General features: G+C 34.7%; 4 protein-coding genes and 1 pseudogene across 8 annotated transcripts; all 5 read left to right on the top strand.

Annotated features, from left to right (window-relative positions):
* The first annotated feature begins 3,219 nt into the window (after positions 1 to 3,219).
* On the top strand, positions 3,220 to 6,739 carry LOC133675660 (pentatricopeptide repeat-containing protein At3g61360). 3 transcript variants are annotated; one of them, XR_009835452.1, is made up of 3 exons: positions 3,220 to 5,002; positions 5,166 to 5,319; positions 6,072 to 6,739. XR_009835452.1 is itself a non-coding variant. In XM_062097114.1 (2 exons), exons 1-2 carry the CDS (start codon positions 3,475 to 3,477, stop codon positions 6,143 to 6,145), a joined length of 1,602 nt encoding a protein of 533 aa, XP_061953098.1. In that variant the 5' UTR covers positions 3,220 to 3,474; the 3' UTR covers positions 6,146 to 6,739. The 3 variants fall into 3 exon arrangements, 2 of the variants coding, with proteins under 2 accessions (XP_061953098.1, XP_061953105.1); XM_062097114.1 differs by lacking the exon at positions 5,166 to 5,319; XM_062097121.1 differs by lacking the exon at positions 6,072 to 6,739 and having other exon boundaries at positions 5,166 to 5,515.
* A 170-nt stretch (positions 6,740 to 6,909) lies between these two features.
* Positions 6,910 to 9,671, top strand: LOC133675677 (uncharacterized). Its single transcript, XM_062097132.1, has 2 exons — positions 6,910 to 7,257; positions 8,886 to 9,671. Exons 1-2 carry the CDS (start codon positions 7,106 to 7,108, stop codon positions 9,490 to 9,492), a joined length of 759 nt encoding a protein of 252 aa, XP_061953116.1. The 5' UTR covers positions 6,910 to 7,105; the 3' UTR covers positions 9,493 to 9,671.
* A 643-nt stretch (positions 9,672 to 10,314) lies between these two features.
* On the top strand, positions 10,315 to 12,951 carry LOC133694095 (ATP-dependent Clp protease proteolytic subunit 4, chloroplastic-like; annotated as a pseudogene).
* A 2,823-nt stretch (positions 12,952 to 15,774) lies between these two features.
* On the top strand, positions 15,775 to 17,388 carry LOC133701045 (uncharacterized). The gene is made up of 5 exons (XM_062124816.1): positions 15,775 to 16,004; positions 16,119 to 16,288; positions 16,389 to 16,674; positions 16,779 to 16,945; positions 17,072 to 17,388. The coding sequence occupies exons 1-5, from the start codon at positions 15,841 to 15,843 to the stop codon at positions 17,257 to 17,259; spliced, it is 975 nt and encodes a 324-aa protein (XP_061980800.1). The 5' UTR covers positions 15,775 to 15,840; the 3' UTR covers positions 17,260 to 17,388.
* Positions 17,389 to 21,796: 4,408 nt separating this feature from the next.
* LOC133675637 (protein CYCLOPS-like) lies at positions 21,797 to 27,487 on the top strand. Of its 3 annotated transcripts, XM_062097089.1 has the most exons (12): positions 21,797 to 22,466; positions 23,037 to 23,089; positions 24,291 to 24,431; positions 24,595 to 24,646; positions 24,728 to 24,780; positions 25,004 to 25,044; positions 25,147 to 25,701; positions 25,794 to 25,837; positions 25,918 to 25,963; positions 26,344 to 26,392; positions 26,782 to 26,910; positions 27,091 to 27,487. In XM_062097089.1, the coding sequence occupies exons 1-12, from the start codon at positions 22,275 to 22,277 to the stop codon at positions 27,215 to 27,217; spliced, it is 1,482 nt and encodes a 493-aa protein (XP_061953073.1). In that variant the 5' UTR covers positions 21,797 to 22,274; the 3' UTR covers positions 27,218 to 27,487. The 3 variants fall into 3 exon arrangements, with proteins under 3 accessions (XP_061953073.1, XP_061953064.1, XP_061953055.1); XM_062097080.1 differs by having other exon boundaries at positions 24,598 to 24,646; positions 25,004 to 25,701; XM_062097071.1 differs by having other exon boundaries at positions 25,004 to 25,701.
* Positions 27,488 to 27,759: the final 272 nt, after the last annotated feature.

Raw genomic sequence — 27,759 nt, 5'->3', positions numbered from 1 at the left:
GGGGAAGATAAAGGGGGTTTTTGGAGAAGGTTCACGGCGGTTTAGGGCTGGGTTTTTCAGAAAGCCATTAGTGTTCCTTTTATAAAGATTTACAAATAAAAAATTTATAATCGAGCATGCAGCAGCAATGAAATTTTTCATCTAAAAAACTGAAAAAGAAGATGGAGATGAGGGAGGAACTTACCTCAGTCTCTGCGTTTTTGTGCTGCAAACCCCAGCGGTGTTGCAGCTGTGTTCTGCAAAATAAAAAACCCATTACAGAAATTAGATTTTGAGAAACATAAAAGAAATTGACAAAGGGAACGGACAGTACCTGGTATCTCGCTCGTGGACCTTTCCCGGGACCAATCTCTTGGTTTTTTTCTGCAATTGTAACAATGGAGGGACGGATCGGTGACGGTTTGTGTTTGAATGGACAGAGGGGAAGAAAAGCTTGTCTGGCGTTGGTGGTTAGGGCAAGTTTGGTGGTGAGAGAGAAAATCGCATGAAGGAAACTGGTAGATCAACACAACACTGCTTTCCAGTGAATTTTTTGGGTTTTTTTTTTTACCGTTGGGAAGAGTTTATTGCAAATTGATGAGGGTGAGAGAGAAGAGTTGGGAAGCAATTAGAAATCGTCGGTGATAAGAGAGAGCAGAAACGCATGAAAAGCAAAAGATAATTACTTTTCATTTTTTGTATTTGAAACACAATTTCTAATGGGACCCACGCCAAATTAACATGCGGTTTGTAGTTAACCAAACAGGTGTAATACTGCTTTTTTATTAACCGCAGTCGCATAAGCATTGCCAAACACTATCTATCACATGAACATGAATGTAATTGAAGATTTCTTTTGCATTTACTATGACTGACATACCTGAACAAAAAAAACAGAAGGGAAGAACCAAAATGCAGTAGATGGGTGGAAAGATTCAAAGACTCGAGGGAAGGAATTAAATGAAAACCGTACGCGATTCGCCTCTCATCTTTTCTTCTTCTCTGCCTGTTATGTTCTTCCCTCTCCTCTCTCCTTTTTTGTTCCATAGTTAAAATGTTGATTTGAAAGACCTGATGGCAACTGTAAGAAAGTCAGAAAGGGCATGAGAAAATGTGAAGGAGAAAGGGACACTTCCACACCAAAAAAAAAAATTAAAAAAAAAATAAATCTCTCGCGAGCCAGGAGGAAATCTTTTGCGAGAAATACTGCTCGAGTCTCCACAGCAAAAGTAAGTAAATTAAATTTTGAGCTCTTTTAGTTTTTTTTTAAACTGGTGAGTGTGTCTGCATGATGTTATGGGGTGCATTTTAATTTCTTTTTATTTAATATTTTGATGATTAAAATGGATATTCATAACAAAAAATACAACCATTTAAATATTAGATTAAAAAAATGAATTCTTTTAGCCTTGACTTTCTTTTCTTATTCATCTATTTTTTAAGAAATATATATCTTTTTTTATTAGTAATATGTTTTATTATTATTAAAAACCAAGGTAATTAAAATAAATATTTATAAAGACTTTCGATGGTTTAAATTAAGAAGAGAGAAATATACCCTTTTAATCAATGCTCCAATTCCTTAATCATATGTTTCTTTCTTGTTTTGATAAAAATATTATTTTATACTATAAATATCATTTCTTAAATGAAATTATATCATTATTTGAAAAACAAAAACAAGTTTCAATAAATAAATAAATAAAACAAAATGAAGACTCAATAGTTTTTGATAGATAATATAAAAGTATAATTAAATGTAAAGCGTGAGAACAATGACATTTAGGACTTAAATGTAAATACCTAAACAACAAAAGAACCAAAGAGATTAAAAAAATTAAGGGATCAAAATGTATTTTGTATCAAAGTGTATAAGAATGATTATTTTCAGTTCGGTTCGGTTTTTATTTATAAAATATAATAATTTTTTTTTAAAAAATTACTGAAACTGTATTAAATCAACTATTTTTGATTTTTAATTTAAAAAAATAGGGAAATATTTTTTTTTCTTTTTCTAATAATTTTTTTTTTAATTTTATTTGAGCGCGGAGGAATCCTGCTAAGTCTCCCTTAAACCCATCGGGAGCCGCCTCTTTCGCACGATAACGAATTGGAAAAGCAAGTTGCTGATTCAAAATGGCTTGACTTCCACACAGCTGCATAAACCCAAAATTCACAAAATCATTATTAATGAATACAAAATCCCAGTAATCGAACGAAGAACCCCCGCACCTCTCTTTATAAAAAATTGATAATAATTCCAAAATTATATCCCTAAAAAAAACCCGCATGATATTTGGAATTTCCCATAAAAAAAAAATCCCAACCAACTTATAATTCCATTTTCATCAGAAAAATAATTATAGGAAAAGAAAAGGCATCACATTGATCCAAAGAAATCCCTGATATTTCTTCCTGTCCACTAAAGCAAAAAAATAATGAAAAAAAATCAGAGTAAATGGATTTAGAATTTGATTAACTTTGTTCGATAACATGTCAGACATCAAAGAGGAATCAGAATCCAGCGTCAAGAAGAGAATGGATGATTGGAAAGGAGGTAAATGATCTGGAATAGAGAGAAGAAAGGCAAAACTTGTTTGGATCTGGATAAGAGGCGATAACTGAAAGCCATGATTTCTTCTTCCTTTTCCTTTTCCTTTTTTATTCAAATCGAAGGCCTATTTCTCTCTGTTTCCAAGTGATGATGAAAATACAAACTGTTTTAGATCTTTGTATTTTTATTTTTAAAGTCTAAAAGAAAGGAGAGGCGAGAGGGGGCGAGTGCTCTGTGGTAGCTAGGGTTAGCAAATCTTCATTTTTTATTTATATATATTTTTTTGAACTGGTTCAATTCGGTTCGAATTAACCAATTTCTGTATTATAAAACCGAAACCAAATTAAATTGAGTTTTCTTTTTAAATATTATAATAAATTTAATTATTTTTTTTTCAGTTTAATTTTTTCGGTTTAATCTGTTTTTTTATCACCTGATAATGAATAATACTTTCATTATTTAAAAATCGGTTTTGTTTTAGCACATAGTAGTAATGCTTTAAGAATAAGTTTTTATTTAAATGATTATTTAGTAAATCATCCACACACCTAGATTAACAAGTTAAATCCTTTTTATATATAATTAATTAACACGTTCATGAAAATATATTTCTCGCATATACTACCCTTAACATTATTAAGTCTCCAAGTGAAGAGAACAGGACCTCCCTCTTTGACGGCCCATAGGACCGTTTAGTTGAAGAGGACAAGAACCTCATAAGCCCTCTTGTGGTTTAATTTGCTGTTGCTTCGCCCAATCCGACCTGCTTCCTCGAACTCAATGCTCCATTCCTCTCTGCCTCAAGCCAACCTCCCAAATTCAGTAAGCAAATCTCTGCTCAATTTCTTGGCACATCACGTCGTAGCCCTGAAATGGAACTCTGCATACTGTTTTAATTCCATTTAAGAAGAAGAAGAAGAAGAAGCAAACGCATTAAAAACATGCTCTCTTTACTGTCCTTAAAGAAAACATATAGTACTAATCACCATCTCTTCCAAAATCCCAAAAGACTATTTGTTGCTCTTAGCTCAACAGCAACATCAACTCAATCCATAGAAGTTGAAAGAATTGCAAGAATAATCAATGACCATCCATTTCCAAATCAACCTCTACATCCAACTCTCACCCGCCATATTCCACCAACTCTCCTTACCACCGCTTTTGTTGAAAACGTTCTTGGCCGCCTCTTTGCTGCTCACTCTAATGGCCTTAAAGCCTTGGAATTCTTCAAATATTCGCTCAATAATCAAACCCATTTTTCCCCAAGTCCCGATTCCTTCGAAAAGACGCTTCACATACTTGCCCGGATGAGATATTTTGATAAAGCTTGGGATTTAATGGTTGAAATTGGAAAGACGCATCCTTTTTTGCTTACCCTTAAGTCTATGAGCATAATGTTATGTAAAATTGCTAAATTTCGATCTTATGAGGAGACCCTTGACGCGTTTGAGAAAATGGAGAAGAGGGTTTTTGTTCGGAGGAAATTTGGCGTTGAAGAGTTTAATGTGTTACTTCGGGCATTTTGCACTGTGAGGAAATTGAAAGAGGCGAAATCTGTGTTTGTAAAGATGCATGAGAGGTTCCCTCCTAATGTTAAGACCATGAATATTTTGCTGTTGGGGTTCAAGGAATCTCGGGATGTTACTGCAATGGAGTTGTTTTATCATGAGATGGTTAAGAGGGGGTTTAAGCCTAGTAGCTCAAGTTATGGTATTAGGATTGATGCTTATTGTAAAAAGGGTTATTTTGCTGATGCTTTGAGGATTTTTGAAGAAATGGAGAAGGCTAATTGCTTGCCGACATTGGAAACAGTCACCACTTTGATTCACGGAGCAGGGGTTGCTCGAAGCGCAATGAAAGCCAGGGAGTTGTTTGATGAAATTCCTAAGAGGAATTTGCAAGCTGATACTGGGGCATATAATGCACTGATTAGCTCACTAGTTAAGTGTAGGGAAGTAAAGTCTGCCATTCAGTTGATGGATGAGATGGAAAAGAACAATATTCATTATGATGATATGACCTATCATACAATGTTCTTAGGCTTGATGAAATCAGGTAGTATTGAGGGGGTTTGTGAGCTTTATCACAAGATGATTGATAGAAATTTTGTTCCCAAAACACGAACTGTGGTTATGCTGATGAAATTCTTCTGCGTGAATAGCCAGATTGATCTGGGTTTGAATTTTTGGGGATATCTGGTGGGGAAGGGGTATTGTCCTCATCATCATGCATTGGACCTTTTGGTAACAGGATTGTGTTCCAGGGGGAGGTCGCATGAAGCTTTTAAGTGCTCCAAGCAATCATTGGAGAGAGGAATCCATGTCAGCGAAGCAGTGTATCGAATGTTGGAGAGATTCTTACTACAATCTAACATGACGGACAAGCTGGGGGAGCTCAATCAGATGATAGAGAAGTTACAATCTGTTTTGCCCCCATCAAGTGGGAATTATATTCATAGTCCTTCCTCTGGTATGGAGTAAGATGTTTCTTTTAAGAACATATTAATACAATTTTATCTGAATCGTAAGAAATGCTCAATGGTCTGATGTGATTTTGGTGATTTTATACCAATTAAAGGGAGTGAGCAACATTATGGATTCCTCATTATAATCTAGGATTTTCTACTTTACAGTGAATCAATCTTATGATAGTGTTCTGTGATGGTAATGGAAGTCAGCAAATGAGGGCAATGTTGAGGGTACTGACTGTAAGATCACAGGGAGAAAATAAAATTGACCCAAGAAATTAAGACCATAGTATCTGGTCAGGTGCTCAATCCATGCAAGGTATCTATGAAATCCTATATACTTGGGTATATCATGATTTTAAATGTTACACTATGCAAAACCTGTTAGATATGGTGATCATGAAGGCGCTTTTACTTTTGAGCAAAATGTGAACAGAAAAACTGTTCTATCCACGGTATGATATGTGCAAGCCACTGTTATGACAAATTTATGGAATTTCTTTGCTTGTCCGTTCTTTGGGTTGCAATACTTTCAAGAAACCTATGTATGCTTTTGCAACATTTGTGAGCATCATTTATCGTGACTTTAGCATCTGCCCTGTGGGAAACAACGTAAATATGAAACTGGCTTCACAATTCCAATCAAACAATTTCTGTCATTGGATGTAGGTCTGTTCTCTGTTCTATTATGCCTCGGGAATTTGAACTACAATCTTTTTCAAGATGAAATATGTTGATGGAACTGGATGATGAGCTATATAAGAAAAAAAAACAAACCCAGGAAATCTAGCAACAAGACATAAATTTGATTATATTAAAGCAGGTTTTCTCATAAAATTGTTTCATTATGGATGTGCTCCAAATGTCAAATGTTTACTTGAAAGAATCTCAATTGCTTGAATTCTCTCTGCTCTGGGTTTTAAGTATGACTTCAAGCTGTGATTGATTGATTTTTTGATATCTTTGTGTGAGTATTTGTCATCTGCTCTGGAGGATTTACAAAAAAAAAAAAGGGGTTGAAATGGGCGATTATATCATTTGCTTATGATTTCACTCCATCAATTGTTTTAGGTCCCAGATGCTGGTTGTTTAAACAAACTTTTGTTGAATGCTCCAAGAGAATTGAGGGTAGAGAATTTGGATAAGATGTGGGTCCAAAAGCTCTGGTACTGATAAATAGACCATAAGGAATGTGAGGATACATCTTTGTGATATGATTGGAAAGAATGAAGAGGAGAAAATGGAAGAGAAAGGCAGAATTCGTTCCATCGTAGATGAAAGCTCCAAATGGGACATTCTGAAGTTTCAGCTCAACATCTCCAGGCTCTGATAGCAGGAAGTCCACCCAGCAAGGCTGCATCACATAATTTGGTGGCCACACTCAGTGAGAAAGTGTTCAAAGGCAAATCATTACTTGTCTCTATTGGCACATGAGAATGAACCCTGAGGCTCCATAGCTATCCTTTTGCAGATGCAAAACCTCAAAAAACAAAAAAACAAAAAAACCGACATTGAGATATAGAACTCAAACCAACAGGCTGCAAAGTCCTAAATCCTAATGTTAAGCTCTTTGCTCATGCTGTAAAGGCCTGCAATCTACGAAACTCCAACCATGGGGTAGAGTAGTAACCAGTAACCACAACCACGCAAGGAGAGCAAGATTCAACATTTTGAAAGATTTTTTTTTTAATTCCTTTGTAAACACGTTGAGTTAATCATAAATTAATCCTTATACGTTATTGAAGTTAATTAATTAATCAATCCTTGTAGTTTCAGAAACTATCTATTCAATCTCTTTGTTTTTTTTTTTAATAAAAAGAATCTTGACTACAACGTAGTACTTTGTCAATAAAATTACGATAAAAAGAAAGAAAGAAGAAGAAGACATTATTGAAAGAAAAGAAAGAAAGAGAGAGAGCACGTCGAGGAAGTAATTAATTATTTGTTAATACAAGAGAGCTAGTTAATTAGCGAGGAGTAAAATGTCATTTAGGCTCAAGAAAAAACAAAAAGTAAAACAGGATGCTCTAGCTCATTGAGAGCCCGACTCTACAAATGAAAGTTAAAAATTTAACAGCAACACATAACTGCGTTCTGCAACAAGAATGGGTAGAGGCAGAGGAGGAGGAGGAGGAGGAGGAGGAGGAGACGCCGAGCTTCACGCGGCTGCGAGGTCAGGTGATATGAAAGCGATGGAGACAATTGTCAGCTCAAACCCTTTGGCTATTAACTCTAGAGATAAGCACTCTAGAACTCCGTATCCTCCTCCCTTTTATTTTTTCAAACGTTGATGCAGTATTTTAATCAAATTTATCTATGAATTTGGGGTTACTGTGATCCATTTAATCGCATTTTTTCAAGATTTTGTTAGCTTTAGAGTAACTCTACTTTGGAGTTTTTGATTGGATACTCTTTTGGCTAATTGGTTAAAATAAATCATGGGTTTCTTTCATATTCATATTTCATGTTGCTAAGTCGAAACAAAAACTTGTGGGTTTTTGTTGTGTTTTGCAATGTATAATATAATGCTAATCTACTGTGATGTTCATTTTCAATTGTTGAAATACTAGATTATCAATCAGATGAAGGCAAACCTTTTTTTTCATTAAATTTCTCTGAATTAATTGCATGTCAAGATAGCCGGTGTGTGATCATACCAACACTAGTATTTTGGGTCATTTGGCGATGACTTGAAAGGGAAATTCCCTACTTACAATTTTTCATACCAACACAGTCAATCTTGGTAGAAATGTTAGCTAATTGCACATTAGTGAGACAATAGATATGAGTGGAACAATCTTTTGTGTTGTCCAATTATCTTCGGAAAGGACTCAGAGAGTAAATGAATTTTTCTGTCTTTTGTATATCTAGATTTCTATGTAGTTTTCTTTTGTTCTCTATTAAAATTTCTATGTAGATATCAGCACAAGGAATAAATAGTTAAGCACTTATCGACTACAAAATAATGGAATTATAGCTGAAGGATTGACTGGAGAGAAGTCCTATGTTTGCTCTATATCCATTTGCTAGCTTGTTTGCGTTATTGACATATTTGAAATTTATAGTTCAGGGAAAGGCTCTTTGAAGTTAATAATTCAAGCTTTTTGTACAAATGAAGATACTTGCTAATGTCCTATCTAATTTTGAACCATTGAAACTTGTGTCATGAAATGAAATAAGAAAATAATCATATCAGGCATCATATCTACAGTTTTCAAAAAACATTATTAATTAATTGAGATATTATTTAAGTAGACACCAAAAAAATATTATTTAATTGAGGTTATTAATTATTGAGGTTATATATATATATATATATATATATATATATATTCTTTATGGTGTGTACAGTTCTTAATCTCGGATAACCTTGAGGTGTCTTGGGGAATGGAACGGTAGAATTCCTCTCTGGTCATACTCAAGAGTTGATTGAAAATGTTTCTATTTGTAAATTTAAAAAAAATAAAAAATTGATATTTTTGGAACAGAGGAATATATATGAATCCATACTAATAGTGCTTTAGAACAGGGTGGCAGAAGAACTTGCTATTAATAGCAAGTTTTACCGCTGATGTAGGAGTCAAAATACAGACTTTGCTGATCGGTCTTTAATTGTTTTTATCTATAAGGAAAAAAGATACTTGCTAATGTCCTATCTAATTGTGAACCATTTAAACTTGTGTCATGAAATGAAATAAGAAAATAATCATATCAGGCATCATATCTACAGTTTTCAATCTTACGCTGGCTCTTCATTTTCTTCTTTTCTTTCATGAAATTGCTGGCTCTGGTGTTTCGTGCTAATTTCTGATCAGAACTTCAAAAGATAATGAAATTGCAGGATTTAGAATTTTGCTTCCTTGACACAGTACCCTCGTTTCATAGATTGCATTTAGCTGCATGGTCTGGGCAGGCAGAGGCAGTGACTTATCTCTGCAAGCACAAGGCTGATGTTGGCGCTGCTGCCATGGATGACATGGGAGCAATTCACTTTGCTTCCCAAAAGGGTCATTTAGAAGTTGTCCGAACTCTGCTTTCATCTGGGGCTTCCATCAAAGCTTCCACCAGAAAGGGCCTTACTCCGCTTCACTATGGTGCTCAAGGGTCCCATCTTGAGCTAGTCAAATACTTGGTAAAGAAAGGAGCAAGCCTTACTGTCAAGACAAAAGCAGGAATGACCCCTCTTGATCTTGCAACCAATGAAGAAATCCGCTCGTTTCTGGAAGAAAGTGAAAAGACACCGAAGAAAGAAACCCTGAATGGAAAAGACAAAGCTGAAGTATCTGAACCAAAGACATCATTGGAGGATAAATCAGAGTATTCTGGTGGTGAAGCTACTGCTGGGGAGCATGAAGAACAAGTGAATGAAAGTGTTAAGAGGAAGGGTGAAGCAGATGACACTAAGGAAACCTTGTCAGAACCGAAGAGAGCAAGAGTTGCACTCAATCATCTTCTGAGCGCAGACGACACTCACGAAGAAGAAAACCTGTGAGGATAGTATATAAGATAGCGGGCTAACCGACCTTTTAACCAAGCATCCCAGCAACAATGTTCTTGTCTTAGGGTATATCATTTGTATGACTTGAAAAAATCCTTCTTTTGCACTTGCTTTTGGACATGGATTTGCGTGTGCGCCTCCGATTGATTTACTAGTCATCTTACTTTGTGCAAGCTTTCATATTTCCATCCTTTTCATGCATCGAAAGTCAAAACAAAGTTACTAATCGCGAGGCATTTTGCATGATTCCTGCACTTAACGCCAATGTATCTTTCCATTATATTTCGTCTCCGATAAAAGCAACAGATCATGTATAATGCAGCAGCTAAGTGTGACGTGATTACTTTTGACGTCATAATGTAAATCAAATTTCATAATGTAAATCAAAATAAGATTGATACTTTTTTAATATCAATGGACTCTTCATGATTGATGTTTTTTATTGTTGAAAAGTGGATGATCGGGAACTTTTTTTCTCCTCTATTTTGACACAATGATTGACATTTTTTATCATCAAAATGTGATTATTGATCAAAAACCTTTTTTTTTTCAATATCCATGAATTAAAATATAATAAAATAAAGTTTAAAATAAAATATAAATACCTAAAATTATAGGGTTCAAATATGAAAAAATAAAAGATTTGAAGGATTAAATTGTGTTTCGTGTTGTAGATATACAACAGCCACGTTGTATGCTTGCTGTTGTTACAATAAGATGAACAGTAAAAAACGATACTTTTAGTTTATTTTTAATTTAATTTAATTTTAATGTAACGTGATTGTAATTTATAATGTAATCGTAATCGTAATTGTTAGGAAGTAAATTGAGAGGGAAAAAAAAAAACATGAAATGAAAGCATTGAAACGCCAAATGGAAAGAATGAAGAGAAGAAAAAAAAAAAAAGGCCATGGATCTGCTCTCGTTCTCGTCCTCCACAGCAACCTCACAATTTTCCTCAAAAAAACCCACTCTCTCTCACCACCACCACCAAAACCCCACTTCATTTTTCCCCTTCAGTTTCAAACACATAACACCATCTTCTCCAAAACTTTCACCTCTCAAAACCTCCCTGAAATCCTCCAAGACCCTAACTCCAATTCCCCAACTGGCCGCTCCTCAAACACCGGCCACCTCCATGAGAGGGGCTGAGACGGACGCTATGAGTCTATTGTTGAGGGAGAGGATTGTGTTTCTAGGGAACAGTATAGATGATTTTGTGGCTGATGCTATTATTAGCCAGTTGTTGCTTCTTGATGCTCAGGATCCTACTAAAGATATCCGTCTCTTCATCAATTGTCCTGGTGGTTCTCCTAGGTAATCTTAAATAACACCCATTTTCCACTTTCTTATTTTGAGGTTGAAGTTTGAATCCATTTTTACTTACACCTACATTTTTATAAGGAAGATACTTGCTTTTATTTTTAATGGTTTCTTTTGAAAATGAAACAACCCATATGCTGTTTTTTTTTTTATTGAAGCAGTATTAGTTGGTTCAAGAGATTGAATTGAGGTGGGATTAGGGAAATGTATTAGGTTTTAATCTTACTCAACAGGGATAAAAATGGTCTAGAAATTCTATGGAATGATTATTTGTTCTAATCTTATTTTGTTTAGTAATATATTTTTTAATCCAATTTATATAATTAAACAGTCATTAGTTATTCTTCAAGGCTTCACATTTGCAAGAGAACTGATTATAGATTTATGGTTGGATTCGGGGCTAGTCTTGTTTCTTACATTGGCTTCCCATTTCATGATGTCATGCGTCCTCTCCAACAATTATAGAGTATCAACTTCATCTTGTGGGGACAAGATAAATAAAAAACATATAAAAGGGAACTAAAGCATAAAAATCTTTGGGAAGTTTATGTTTGTAGATCTACTCGATTGATCTACAGTAAAGGAAATGTAATTTGTTTGTTGTGCCCTTGCTAATTTGCTTTTAATGTTATTATGCACAGTTGTGCCCTTGCCGATTCGCTTTTAATGCTACTATGCACAGTGCTACAATGGCTATCTATGATGTGGTGCGGCTTGTGAGGGCTGATGTTTCCACAGCTGCTCTTGGCATTGCAGCATCAACAGCTTCTATAATTCTTGGTGGTGGAATGAAAGGCAAGCGTTTTGCAATGCCCAACACACGGATAATGATTCATCAACCTCTTGGAGGAGCTAGTGGGCAAGCAATAAATGTGGAAATTCAAGCACGAGAATTATGCAAAACAAGAAAAATGTAATTAGAATTGTTGCAGGTTTCACTGGTCGCACAATTGAGCAAGTGCAAAAAGATATTGATAGAGATCGATATATGTCTCCAATTGAAGCAGTTGAATATATGGCATAATTGATGGAGTTATTGATAGAGATATCATCATTCCTTTGGCTCTAGTGCCAGAAAGAGTGACACCAACCCTGAATTATGAGGACATGCGTAAAGATCCAATGAAATTCTTGAATCCAGATGTCCCTGATGGTGAGATATACTAGCTCAGAGCATTCTTTACAGGTATCTTACTCTATATGTGTTCCTTGCAACGTAAACTTCCATGAAGCTTTAAGAATTACATGTTATAACTTGAGGACTGTCTTTTTGCCAAACTGGGATTTTTTGAGAACAGATGCAGGAAATGATTGCTTGTATGTCTTCTTAAATCATTTTCTCATTTTAGATAAAAACAAATGTCTTATTAAAATATGAAGCTCGAGTTACTTCCCTGCCCTACTGTTCATTGCCCAGTCATTTGAATTGTTTAAGGCCTCATTGTCTTGGAAATGCTCGTTTATAATAATGTTAGACTTTGATAACATTTTCAATCCTCTATACCACTGTTCATCCTGAGAACTTTTGGATAAAAGCATAGTTCTATGATGTAGGGTATTATGTGTGAGTGTGCATGATGATCAAGGAAACTTATAAAATATTGATCGGATTTTCCCTTCTTGAAATTCTCTTAACCAGGCATATTCATCAGGGCATGGAGTTGATGAATTGTCCTTGCATTTGAAGGGTCACCTGCAGGATTTGAAACGGTTTTTCTTGCTTTGCTGACCAGCCTGGACCCTAGCAAATTCAGTAGATTGATACTATCTTGCTTGTTACCTTGATATATTCTCCATAAAAAGAGAATTGTTTGATTATCTTCTTCAATTTGTATCTCACTATGAGTAACTAGTGCATTTGACCGAGCTTAAAAATTTGGTTACTAATTTCAGATGAATCGGCCAGGAAAAGAAAAGGGCGAGTGACGCAAATCTTTCTACTCAAGTGAAGCGTATCATTATTCCAGTCGTACTATGAACGCGCTCTGGGACTAGTTTGCATGTGTAGAAGGGGTGGACCTTTTGACGGTGGGTACAGGATTACGATTGCATTTTAATCTGTTTGGTATTGTGGTAATTTTTATGGTTGTGGTTTAAAAAAGTTGTTTTATAAAAGGTATTTTTGGTTGAGGTTGGTTTGGTATTTATATATGTTTGGTTAAAACTGTGGTCGAATAAAAAGTAATTTAATGTGTTTAGTTAAAAATACTTTTGAAATTAAGGTTATAAAATAACTAAAAAATATATATATTTGTATTGATGGTTTTTAATTTTAATATTGTAAATTTAACTATTGATATTATATCATGAAATAAACAATACTTTATATAAAATATTTTTTGTTGTTCTTTTAAATTATCTGTAATTCCATAACGTATGAAATCCATTCGATAAGGACTATAGTTTTCATGGCTTCCTGATCGTGCAATAACATCAGGTAAAATATCATCGGAACAAAATTGGGATTGCGATCAAATTCTACAAATGCTATGTCATCAAGCGATCTCTGTCTAATGAAATTATATAGTGTCATTGATTAATGTTACACAGTATTTTCTTTTAATAAAATACAATATCTGAGAAATTTTGTTGAAATTTTTTATTTTACTGGGTTGGACCGGTCAAACGCATACCTGGTTCACATAGTGGAGATACTCTCCATTGTTCACTTTGCAGAACAGTGGAGAGCAGCCCAAACGAAGACGAAGAGGAAGGGGAAGAGCAACGTAAGGGAAGGGGAAGAGCAACGTAAGGGAAGGGGAAGAGCAACGTAAGGGAAGGGGAGCACAGAGGAAGGGGAAGAGCAGTGCATGTGAGCAGTGAAGGGGAAGGTCAGTCATTCTCCACTGTTCACATGCAACGTAAACAATGGAGACAAGGAAGCAACTTGAAGATGAAAGAGAAAGAGAAGGACAACGTCTTCAACTGTGTCCCCTAGACCAGAGAGAGAAGTAGAGTTGGAGAGAATCCAGCAAGCACAATGAACAAAGGAGAGGAGGCAGCATTCAGTGGCGAAGCCACATAGAAGCAAAAGGGGGCAATTGCCCTTAATTTTTTTTAAATATTTTTTTATATTAGAATATTAATATAATAATATGGTGAGGGGCTGATACACACAATTATTATTGTTGACTTATGTCTTAATATAATAAATAATATATATAATATATGTGCAGCACCCCAGCTCATTTCTTATTTCCCCAAACTCCCCCCTCTTTTTTTTGCTAACTATTCAAGAGCTTTTCTACTTTTTTTTTAGCTTCTCTCTTTTTTATACAATTTTTTTTTTGAGTCTAGTTACGTAACTTTAGGTAAATTTTTTTCATCTTTTTTATTTGTTTCATTATTTAATTTTAGTTTTATTCTTTTATAATTAGTTATTGAAAATGTTGTTTATAATAATTTAGAGGTTTTGATATATATAATATTTTGAATCAATTAAAGATAAATGGTAGTGAATTGAAATGCAAGATTTTAAACAATAGGCATTGATTTGATTGTTTTGAATTAATTAAAGGTTATATCATTTCCAATTGAATTGATTACGATATGAAACTAAATTTTTTCACGAGATGAACAAGCAAACATTCAAATTGTTGTCAGCAAGTAAAGATTGATATTTGCAGAATTAAAATTGTTTTAGCTTGAGATTGGTCCTTTTTATGATGTTAATTTCATTATGCCTTCCTATAAAATAATCAGGACAGATGATTAAATAATTCATATTTTATTTGTTTTTTTTTCTCTTTTTTGTTTTCGTTGCTGGAGAAGAATTAACACGTGCGTGCAAGCCTGAATTTAATCAGTGCATGTTGGTTTTTTTTTTAAAAAAAAGAAAAAAACAATGTTTTTGTTTTTAAAAATGATTTCTCATGATAAATTTAGACTATCAATCTTGATTCATATCCATGCATTATGTACAACATGCTACATGGTAATGGGGTGTGAAATGGATTTTGATCAATTGATGTGTATTTTACTATGAATTTCATATGAAAGATTTACAATTATTGTGTAACTCAACTGAATTTTGTTATTATGAAAACTCAAATAGAACAATTCTAATGTAAGTTTTTTCATTTTAAAACTATTTTTAAATTAATTTTGTTTTATATGAGTTAGTATATTTGTTTCAAATTAATTTTTAATACATATTTATATAATATAATATTTATTAATAATTTTCCCTCTCATTTAAAAAAAACTCTGAATTCACCACTAGCAGCATTGATTAACCAGGCCATTCCTCACCATCATCTGTCAAGCAGCAGCCTGAAGGTGTTTTTTGCTACCCTGCGGCAGAAACGCAAAATAGTCATGGGTCCCACCAATAATAATTCGTGTTTTACACCAAACGGTTTATTTTTGTGATTTTTTCAAAACGCAGCCCCTGCCATGTTTACAAACAGCCTCTAAAGTTGATACACGCTTAATAGCTCCGTCCTGGTTCATTTCACTTTCGACCTTATTCCCTCCCCCGACCAGGAAAAGAAAAAAAAAAATCCACAAGAGTCCTAGGAGTAATTTCAGCGATAGTCCTTGGAGAGCGTTTCATCTGCCACCATGGCCAATCGGCTAGATGATTTGGTGAGGTGGATCTGGAAGTTAATTTGGTCAGCTGGACGATGCATTCTAATTTGGTGAAATGAGTTGATTAATGCATCATCGCTGGGCATCGCCGCCCTCCTTGTGCCTACTCTCTCTGCATTTCCTTGCTAGATATCCACCACAGGGTAAACAGCTCGGTGACTGGAAGAGGACTCATTTAGGTCATTCCATATTTTTATTCTTGAAGAGTTAAAAGCACTCCAAGTACTTCCTTTCGACACAACAAAGCCCCTTCTTCCGGCTAGGGAAAAGAATTATTCTGTTCTTTCCCTATATCTTTCCTCCATGGATTCTATGCTTTTCTTTCCTTCAACCAAGGACCGGGTTAACTTACAAATTTAAGAACATTTTTATACACATAAAAACCAGAACGAAGAGCAATAATCAGCAAACACGGCCCCAAGACCAGTCATGGAAGGAATGACGGAAGTTAATGATCAAGCAGAAAATACAAGGTCAATAAGGGATCTTCCACCTGCTCACTACGCATTTAAGATCGAAAACTTCTCCCTACTTTCAAATACGAAGGTAGACATCGTCGAAACAGGTGACTTTGAAGTTGACGGCTACAAATGGTACGTGGGCTCAACTTTAGTCGCACGCATATGTAGTTTGCCTCAAATGGTTTCTTCTTCCTCTGTGTTTACTTTGCCGCCTTTCATTCCATGATTAAATTTTTTTTCGTGCAGGAGATTATGCCTCCATCCTAAAGGAAACAAGAAAAGCAATGGGGATGGACACATATCTCTATATTTAGCATTTTCCAAATCGAATGCCCCCCCTCTTGGTTGGGAAGTTAACGTGGACTTCAAGCTGTTTGTTTATAACCAAATCCATGACAAGTACTTGACCATCCAAGGTAGGCTAGCACACCACTTGTCAACTCATCAACTTGTCCTGTGAGACAGGGCTTATCCATTGTTGTTAATTGTTTTGGTAATTGAACATTTGCTGTTCAGATGCTAATGGGAGGGTGAGACGCTTTCATGGATTGAAAACAGAAATGGGTTTTGACCAATTACTTCCACTGACTCTTTTCAATGACGAGTCAAAGGGATATCTAATCGATGACTGTTGCATATTTGGAGCTGAGATTTTTGTTATAAAACATACTAGCAAAGGTGAATGCTTGTCCCTGATGAAGCAACCTTTCCACAGCTCTTTCACCTGGAGCATTCAAAACTTTTCAGCACTGGATCAAGAATGTTGCAAGTCCCCAGTGTTTGCTACTGGAGGGCACAAATGGTACGTAAAATTAAAAGAAATGGTGCGCGCGCGCGCATTAATCAAGCGGGCGGGCCGGGTTAATGATTGTGTTAATGTGTTTTCAATTACATTTGTTTACGCAGGACTCTGCTGGTTTATCCCAAAGGGAATTCAACATTTAAAGGCAAAAGCTTGTCTATCTTCTTAACCTTGGAGGATTCTGAAACTCTTCCATCTGGACGAACAATGTATGCAGAATTCACGCTGCGCGTGAGGGACCAACTTTTCGGAAAACACCTCGAAAAAACTGGTCAGCTGAAATTTTTCTATAAATTTGATATTCTTATTCAACTTCTTATTGAGCATGGCGGAATGACAAAAGGTGGGACTAATTTTATTCTTACTAATCAATGGTTTAATTGATCATATGCTGCAGCTAATTGCCATTTTTCTAATTCAATCAACGACTGGGGTCACTTTAACTTTATGTCTCTCGATGAGCTCAATACTCTTGCAAAGGGATTTCTAGTTAATAATACTTTGGTTGTTGAGGCACAAATTCATGTGCTTACGGTGGTCAAGGAACTCTCCGGGGGCTGTGCTTCTATGCATTCCAAGACCTAATTTGCTATATATTCTCAGATACCATTGCAAGTTAAGAACTCGGTAGCAGAAATTGGCTCTGCTCGTTGTCTGTGACATAATTAACTTTAAGCTAATGTTGTTCACAGTTTAATACGTATTTCTGAACAACTTCTGTAGTCTTATCACTCAATTTCGTGACATGATGTGATCATGCCTCGTTACAATTATATATATATATATATATATATATATATATTGTATTATCCAAAAATATTACTTTATCCAGATTCTTCTTATATTACAAAACAAGCTTGAAAAGTGGACAGTTAAATTAATAATGTCATCTTCACAAGGATCTCGATTAAAAGAAAGCTAAGAAAATATCCTAAATAGTGTTTGGATCATAGTACTAGTTATTTTTTAAAATATTTTTTATTTAAAAATATATCAAAATAATTTTTTTTATTTTTTAAAATTTATTTTTGACATCAGCATATCAAAATGATTCATTTTTTTAAAAAATAATTTGAAGCAGAAAAAAAAATTTAATTTTTTTTTCAAAAAATATTTTTTGAATAAAAAAATAATCACACTTTTAGACATGACAAAACAACAAAATGCTAAAATAGTTATGGGAAAACCTACATTTAACCTTGTATTACCATATTATCAATATCAAATTTTTTTTAATCAATTTTGTCATAGACATAATAAACATTGATAATACCATTCTTCAATTCATTTCTAATGATATTTAAGTATTTTATTTAATTTGCTTATTCTCTTTAAGTGTTTTTATTAAAAATCTCAAAATAAACTCCAATATACTTGATCTTCCTTCGGAAATTTTTTTTTTCTTGAAAACAAAATTTAATTATTTTTGTCCCTAAAACAGAAGGTATAACTAGACATTTAAATATTGTTCCTCTTCATTATAGACATTTGATCAATGATCCTCGATTCATCCTAAAAATTGTTTGATATAGTTAAGGAGCACATGTTCTTTCTTTTCTCTTAAAGAGAACTATTGATGTGTTGTTTTGCTCGTGTTATCATCCTGAAATGCAATATATTAATCCTAGGTCTTTTAATTGTTCATTAAAAACAATTAGAAATTTTGAGCTTCTCATTTTTTGGGACCCTTGCACACCTAGACCTCGGATTTGCAAGGTTTTGTTACTACACATAATTTTCTCTATTGTGCACACTACCTTAAATGGATTGTTCATGTCATGTTTCCCAAGAGCTCTACCAAGAAAGATTTTTCCATAATTAACAACCAAATTGCACATGATCCATCCCTGTATATTGATTAATTTTTCTGAGTGTTCTGTTCCCTCCTTATCTTACAACTTTTATATTTTCTAATTGATTGTTAGTCATGATTTTCTAATTCTTCACAAATTGGTGCGTAGATGTCTTTGATGCCCAACTTGTTAAGTGAGACTGCTTTTATTTGTATATCTGATAACTGGTTTGCAAATTTTACGAATGAATACTAAATTTATCTGGTTCTCGAGTTTTTCTTTAATAAAATGTTGATCTATCTCAACATGCTTTGTTCAGTCATGTTGAATTGAATTGTGAGCTAATTCTATGGTTGTCTTGTTGTCACAATATAATCTTATCCTATAACTCGATGTGTAGTTATTTTTAGTAAGTAGCTCATCTAGTCATAACTTCTCACACAATCTTTTGTCATTCCTTTGAACCTGGTTGCTACACTAGATAATGCTATTATTTCTTACTTCTTACTTCTCCATGAAACAAGGTTACTTCCCACATAGGTAAAATAGGTTGATGTGAATTTCCTAATATATATTTGTATATCCATCAACATTCAAGTGCCTTATTCTTTGAGATCATAAGCCTTTTTCTAGAAGCTAATCTCAAATACCTAGGATTTTGGTTCACTGTTTTCATGTGATCTTCATTGCAGAGAATATCTTTTAGTAGTTTATATCATATGTTTTAATATATTCTTTTATCATAAGTCTTGATTTATACCTTCCAATGGTCTCGTTTACCTTATATTTTATATAAAACACCTATATGCATCCTATAATTTTCTTTCTTTTAGGTAGAGAAAAAAAATTCCATGTGTGGTTCTTCGCCCCATTTCTATTATATCGTATAAGTTCACTCTAATAAAGAAAAGGGCTTTTTATAGGTTGCAAGGAACATGCATAAATGAGAATTGGTGTACAAAAGCTTATAGTGATTATGATAGCTTTTGGGATCATACATGGTTGAAAATTAGGTACTATGATTTCTTAGCTATATATTATAGAGAATATCAATTTGGTGGTTTCCCTTGATTATGCCTAAAAGGTAATTTATATCTATTAGAAGTATTATTATATTAGGAAATTAAGTTTAGTGAATTTTCTTAGGAATATTCTCGAGAGATGTCTTCTGATACTCTTGAAAAGAAAAGATCTTTTTTTTTTTGTCTCAATAACCTATAGTGATATCGGTTCAGGTCAGTACCTTATTAATAAATATTGTTCTAATTCCAAAAAATAACATCTATATTGACATATATATGTCAAGTAGGTGGATGATAACAACAATATCTTTTTTGACATGTTTCATATTCTAGAAAAATACAATAAACAACATATGGATCAAGCTTAGTGTATTAATTTTTATGGATATAAACAAAGGCAACGTAACTAAAGATACAAGGAGTAAGAATTAATATGGATGAGAGAGTTTTATATGTAAAGATATGTTGGATTGAAGTCTAAAAATCTAATACCTTTGAAGGCTTTGGATTCATTAGGTATAATGTGATGACAACTACCTTATTATAGTGATAATATAGCAGTGAGCTCTAATAATGAGTTCCCTAACTATTTTTAAGATGCATGTTCTTTCTTTTTATAGTATCATTCTATTAAGGTGTTTGAATACAAAATATTTCATGAAAAAGATCGTGTGTGTGTGTGTGGAAATATTTGTAAAATTCTTGATTATATGTGAGAAGAATCTCAATATCACATGGAAAAAGATATTGAGTGGTGTGATGTCATTAAAGTCTTTTTAATCGAATGTCATGGCTAGTGACTCCTAAATCAATTAATTATCCCATCATTGTAGTCTTTGTGATTAATAATAAGAAGAGTTGAATCATAATTACTTGATTTACTAAGAGTAGTGGGATCTTCAAATAGTGAAGTTAAGAAATATACCGCGAGCATGGTAGATAGTTTTTGTCCAAAGTATTCAAGTTCTATGTTGACTACAGCAACTCGACCAGATCCATTAGATTTTCGGGTTATTTTTAGGTCTTTAAATCCTGCCACCAATATAAATACTTATGTAATTTGAAACATGTTTGCTGTTTATGTTTGGAGTTTTCATAGTGAGTACATCTAATTGAGCCTTGGGCTGATTGTTAGTGGATGCATTTTTGTCACTTGAGCTTATAAGAATTTCTTTTTTATTAAAGTACAATCCACTTTGAATTGAACTTGTGCAAAGTTAAACGAAGCGTCAAAAATATTTTATTTTTATTTTTTTAATAATTAATATGCAATTTTTTTGAGCATGGCTATAGGATTATCACTGGGACTGTTTAGGAGTGTGTTTGCGGTTGTTTTTTAAAGTGTTTTTCATGTTGAAATGCATCAAAATGATGCTTTTTTATTTTTTTAAAATTATTTTTGAGATCAGCGTATCAAAACGATCCAAAACATATAAAAAAATTATTTTTTTTTGAAAACGCGGGTACAACCGTGTTTCCAAACGCTCTCAAGACTATAGAGAATGAATGTGGAAATATGTAAAGTTGAGGGACTAAAATGGATTTTCACCTAAAACTTCAGTTCAATATGAAAATGGGCCGAAATAAAATTTCATAAGAACTACAAGGACCAAAGTTGGTGTATTAGTAACAAGCAACTCGTTTTATTTTAACACGAACGAAGTTATCATGTAATAATGCTGTCTAATTTCATGTATCAAAGGAAAAAGTTGGAATAATTTTGGTCATTTTCTTAATCAAACGCGCAAGCTAGTCAAAGGACCTACAGAAAGATACACAGTGACATACATCAGGCATTCCCTGGCATGAAAACGCCTTCTCAACTGCCACCATGTTATATAATCACTTGCCAAAAAACAAATGGCAAGTGCACAAGGTCCCTTTCATTGCTTCCATCAGGCCATTTCTTTAATTTGTTTGAGCTAAGCATCTACTTCTTCAATGTCTTTAATTAGGTTTGAATTTCGATTTCTTATTATTATATTGCTTATTAAGAGGTTGTTAGGAATTTCATTTCTAAAGAATTTTGAAAAATAATTTTAAAGAATTTCTATCAACAACCTATTATATATTTTTAATTTTTTTGTATTGTTTTGATGTCTTGATGTAAAGAATGATTTAAAAAAAATAAAAAGTATATTATTTTAATAAATTTCAAATAAAAAAATATTTTGAAAAACACTGTTATTAGACCTTTAAATACCTTTTTAAATTATATTATTTTTATTTTATTTTGTTGTTACTGTTATCGGAGAAGTCAACTTGGGGACAAATATAATAATCAGTTAATGATCAAGAGTTCCTGTGGTTTGATGGACAACGAAACATTTGTCTCTTTTGTGCAACATCAAAAGTAGAAGTTAGGTTGTCTTGGTGCCATTTCTTGCAAAAATGTGTTCCCTATATTTGTCAAAATTATTGGAGGTTATTTTGTTTTTAACTGAACAAGGGTTGTCCTTGTACATGTTCTCTTGACTAGATTTTCAACTCCTAATTATAGGGATCTAAAGTCCAGTTTCGTATTTTGGTCTCTGGCCTATGAAGTTTCTGATCGTTCTTTCTCTGAAAGGATTCTTTTTCTTCCTTTTCTTTTGTCGCAAGTATTACTAGTCCTTTTTTGAGGAGGGAGGAGGTTTGACACATCTACTTGCTTCTGGAAAAGGTAATATGATCAATGATAGATAGAAACAAGGGAAGCTTGACAGGCAATTCAACTGTAAATTCAGAAAGTGGTTAGCAGCACGGCTTCAGTTTTTATCAGAGACGTGAGGGGGAGAAAAGTGTGATGGAGACAGACGGAAGAGGGTTTGCAGACTTGTATAGGAATTCCAGTGAGGAGTTGTTTCTCAAATCTTTGATGGAGACCTCAATTGGGATGCCAGTACCCAACATGGAGATGTTGGGGTTCAATAATCTCTCTCACAACTTTCGTACTGACAGTGAGGAGCTGTTCAAAAGCTGGCTTACAAATGGAGAGGCAAGAAAGAAAATTTAATCTTGATTTCAGCATCAAAACCTCGAGCTCATCATATGCTTCTTCTGCCTTCGCAGGATTATTGACTGATCATCTATGAGTATTCTGTTCTTGTTTTCAAAACTTAAAACTCAATTACATGTAGTTGGCTGCCTTTTAGCGCTAGATCTTCCTCGACAGAAAACCAATATTAGACTGACAAAACATTATGATTTGTTTTTTTTTTAAATGGACTTGGTTATGGTCTAATTATTTTGTCATTTAATTGGTCAGCTTTGAGTTTTGCCAGGCTTTCGATTCATTGATTGTTGTCAAGTGGTTGATAATCTGAAGAAGTGGCTATACAAGTTATTAAACCAAAAAAATTCACAGCTCATCTGTTAAATCTGTACATGACTGTTTAACAATAAAGCATTTGCCTTGCAGTGTTATTCAGAAAAATAAGAATTTTTCATGAAGTTATAAGCCACATTCCATTATAAACTGTTATTCATGCACTGTTTTCACTTTCCTTTATATTTCTTTTCCTCCTGTGATTCTTCCCCCCTAACCGAGTGATATCTCCTCTTTCAGAATGGCTATAACTCAACAAGCATAGCACATCGGACGCGACAAACATCAAGAAGGTGAGTAGACTGAAATAGTAAATTTTGATAGAGAATCGACGAAACCATGCCATGCTCCAAATTCAGGTTGCCCTCGATTTTAAGATTGTTTTGAAGGGTTTTTCTGCCATGGTTTTTTTTTTTTTTCCTTGTGTTGATTAATTTAAAATCTCGAACACAGCAAAGTAAATCTTAATGGTGGAAAGTGCATAATTAACTCACACTCTGGAGCTAAATGTAGCTACATTTCCGTGCAACTACGTTACAAGTTTGTTTGACTTAAAGGAAGCTATATTACCAATTCATCCTTCACAAACTTGGGAAACACCCAGTAGGTTCCAGCCGATTGAAATGCATGGCCGGCCCATAATTCCCTTGCATAAGAACAACATAGTAGAAAATCATCTACCCTTCTCAGTTCTAAGTATCTAAACAATTGGCGCGCTTCATAGGTAATTTGTTTCTGTATTGGAATTTGAAAACTGTCGTTCGAAAGGCAAGTTCTTCTTGAGTCCTCTGGAGTTGAATGCCTGAAATTGAAACCTGATGTCCTTTGGCTTGTTAGGAAAACTTAATTTGCTCACGGACTTAGCAATGCCATATTTGAGAGTTAAGAAATACGGATAGCAGAAATATGAGTTCCTTCCCTGCAGATCTCTGAATTCTTAAAGCTTTTATTCTGAAACCCTTCTTGTTCATCACATGGCCAGCTTGAGATTGTTATGGAATCATCTAGGTGAGTCATAATGGCGGTAATCGAATATACACGTAATGCTTCATGTGCCATTGAGGTTATATAACCTCTTGGGGGTTCTGGCAACTATGCATGTCTCCTTTGCTTCAATTCTTTTCCCTTGTAACTAAGCATGGCTTAATAGATCCTTCCCAACTGATCGGTTTTTGATAGAGGACAACTATTTTTCCACCATTCTGTGGGGAATTCTTCTTTCTGCACCCTCAACCACAGCTACTTTGCTCCTTCTGTCAAGCTTTCAGTTCCTCAAATATTCCCTAGTAGCACGTGATACTCTTTAAGGAATATGGTCATGCAATCTCAGCCTTAAATTCTTCACACCTTGCATCTAATTTGTTGCTCCTTCAAAGTTGGAAAAATTTCTGAGCACCGAGTTCTGTCTATCATGATTCCATAACTGAAAAAATGTTTAGTTAGGAAATAGAAGTTTTCTTTCTGACAATTACATGCGAGTGATCACAATTACAGGATATCCACCGAACTAGTCAATTTGACCAGTCAGCAACATGGAAGCATACCACAAAAGAAAAGGAGCAATGATGTTTTATTCGCACAAAATAATCCAATAGCTGATGATATTTCTAATGACCTCAATCAACAATCAGCCAGGTAGCTGCTGCACCCTTCTTCCATATGCTCTTGTTTGTACAAGGTTACATGATTTCCAGATTCAATAATCTATATGGATATCGTATGATCCAAGAGAGTCGGTATACTTTGCCGTCAAGAGAATAGCGATTCTGATTTATCATTTTGTTGTTACTACTTCTAGCAGGAATGCTGCTGAAAGGACGATGCAGGCTAGTAATTTATATCTGGCTAAGGTCTGTTATAATTTGTTATCTGCAGAAACTTTTGTTCAAATAAGACTCTGGATTTCTGACAGTGTCTCATCTCTTACGCAGACATGGTTTCACAGCTCTCAGCCCATGACAAGAAGTCGATCCTCTGAACTAAGGTATTAGCATTACGGTGCACACATTCACAACAATCACATCCTTGATAAGTTTTAGTTAGTGATGCTTTAGTGTGCTACTGGCTGCAAATTCTTCACGCAGATGATTATCTTACATCTGGCAGAAGTCAGTGGAATGCATTCTTTAAGTCATAGAAATAAATTTTACTCCAACAACACAAAGAAAAATCGTTTTCTTTGCTTCATTGTCCAACTTGTTTTGCAGGAGAAGGTATGCTGCTATGCAATGTGCTCAGACAAATATAGGTATGGAAGCTATGCAGGATGTTTCTGGGCATGGTGTCAAAAATTTGAAACATGAGTTTGGAAATCGAAATGGTTTCAATGACCCTCCTATGCATGACACAGCCAATCAGCTGGGCCCGTTCATGTCTCCATCCAATTCATCCTCATCTACTTTTAACACCCCACAAATGAGCAGCATAGACAAAGTTTCTTCTGTTGTTAACATGCTAAAGGGTACACTGGAACGCAAGAAGCTAGGTAGCCAAATTGAGAAGGAAACAGTTGAAGATAGTCTTAATGTATTTTTTCATTCTCAAGAAGTTACAATCAACTCTACTTCCGATCAAGGAAAAGGGAATGGCATTTATGAGATTCCTCCAGAAAGTTTTCAAGAAATATCATCTGGTCAAGTTAAGGATCCTGGGGTTTTGCAGACAGTTCAAGGACCCATGGATCTTGACTTTGAAGGTTTTGTAAATACAATTAACCCAATTCAGCTGGGCACAGTTTCTCGAGAACCTTCTCAAAGTGAATCTTCTGCTGCTGCGCCAGTAGTTTCATCTGGTTTTGATGCATGTGATGGTCCCAGCAACTCAAGTCAAACTCCAAGCGTTTGTGAGAGCTCAAGGAAACGAGTTGGAAATGGTAGGAGTTCAGAAAATGGTTCTAGAGCCAAAGGTGTGCAGTTTAAAGAATGGCCTCTGTTTTATCTTGAAACTTGATTGATTTAGTTTCTAAGTTTGTTCGTGCATCTTACGTTTCAAACGCAGATTTTAGAGAACGGATAATTGACAATTTGAAGGATGATCGAAAGGTATCTTACACGCTTCAATGGAGAATAAAGTATTCTGATTAAATATGAATTTCTTTACCTACTTCCTTTCTCTCTTGTAGAAGGGGGGGCTCATCCGATATGGATCCGAGACTTCGGCAGGTTCAGGTAATCACCTTATCCTTAAGAATCTCACCAGCATGACAGTTGGCTTTCCTATGCCTGGCATTACTGAAAGGAGGAGTCAACATGAATGTGTTGCACTATTGGTTTCGATTTGTTCATGATACAGAAACGTAGTTCTTGAACAGGAAAACTTAATACTAAAATCACTCGTGCCATCATAAATCTGCAACTGCCAGTTTTGCTTGCGGAACAGAATTTTCCTGTACTTCTTCTTTATTATCACCCGTTAATATTGTGCTTGAAAACTTCATTCATTTCATCTGGTATGCTTATTGTGATTTAAGCAAAGCATAAAACCTATGCAGATGCTTCGCTGCATTAGTATATTGGTATGCAATATCTGACCAACCAGATTTATGCAGTGGACAAGGGGGACCCAACTAAAAAGCGGAGAGTGGAACGTTCGCGGAAGTAAGCTGAACTTAATCTCTCAGCTTTATTGGCTCTGTTATTCAAACTTTCAGAATCATTTTGATATGACCTGCATCAGGAATAGATTGATCAGTCAGTTAATGGTTAGCGGTTGTACTGTCAGATACTTACGATATCATGACTCAAGCATTACAGTTAAACAACTGAGAAAATCAAATGGCTAATTATCCTTTCGTTGAAGTTTTTAGCATAAGGATATATGGAAGATCCAGACTGCTCCAAATTGCACCACTAGACCTCATGAGCTATACGAGGATAACAAAAGTAACTCGAAATTAGTCTTACAAAGAAAGACAGCATGTACAGGTTTTAGAGGATAGCTATTTCCTGCTAGGTTTGATTTACATTGAATTCTTTGGTGATGTTAGAATGGCGGAGGCAAAGGAACGGAATATGACACCAGCAATCCCGACCGATATGCAGTCAATCCTTAAGCGATGTGAAAATCTCGAGAAGGAAGTACGATCACTCAAGCTGAACTTGTCTTTCATGAACAGGTAATGACAGGGTTAGAACTAAACTGCTTCCAATTGAGCTGTCAAGGAATGCATTGAGATTTCATTTCTCCTATCATGTTTATTTTGATGGACATTTGGCTTCCAAGTTGTAGGTCTTGTCTGCGTTATGATCTAGAAATTGTTTGTCTAGTAATCAATTACTGTGAAATACTACTACAGGAAGGATTCTGAGCAGACTAAGCAGATAGAGGAGCTTCAGAAACAGAATGAAGAGTTGACTGATGAAAAAGAACGCCTCTTCGAAGAAATTGAGAGGATCCTAGCAGACACAGGAAAGATGTGGTAAAAGTTACTCTCCCTTTGACTCTTGCATACCACACACTGGTGCAACGTGTAAGCGGCAAATCTTTTGCGAAAGCTGCAGTAATTCTGGAAGACCCAATCTAGTAATCTAAGAAAACCCTACCCAAGATGTTAAACCTACCCTCAATATTCCAGTGTAGGTGTTGTGACTTGTTTGTTCATCATATGTGCATGAATGTAACTGTATGGTATTGGTAATTGCAGCCGTATCTGATAAACTGTGAAAGCGATATAAATTTTTAAATTTCTGGAAGGATGAACCAGCAGGGTGTAAATCTCAAGCTGGGAGGCTTTTATCCTGAGAGATGGTTCTAGTCTCCGTGTTTAATAGTCAACTTGCTTCTGATGATCGCTGATGTGCGTGGATAATTTTGAACCACTTCCATCCCTCTTTTTGTAAGAGATTGTTTGCGTTTCCCTTGAGGTTCTACCACATTCAACATATTTAGGATTGAGGAAGTTTATTCTTACATCTTTCCCAGGCATAAGAGAGTACTAGTAGACATAGACTCTGTCGTGCTCGTA

The sequence above is a fragment of the Populus nigra genome, chromosome 1 (genome assembly GCF_951802175.1).
Source record: "Populus nigra chromosome 1, ddPopNigr1.1, whole genome shotgun sequence".
Lineage (NCBI taxonomy): Eukaryota > Viridiplantae > Streptophyta > Magnoliopsida > Malpighiales > Salicaceae > Populus > Populus nigra.
Note: the sequence above shows the minus strand (reverse complement) of the source record. Positions and strands in the feature narration are given on the sequence as shown.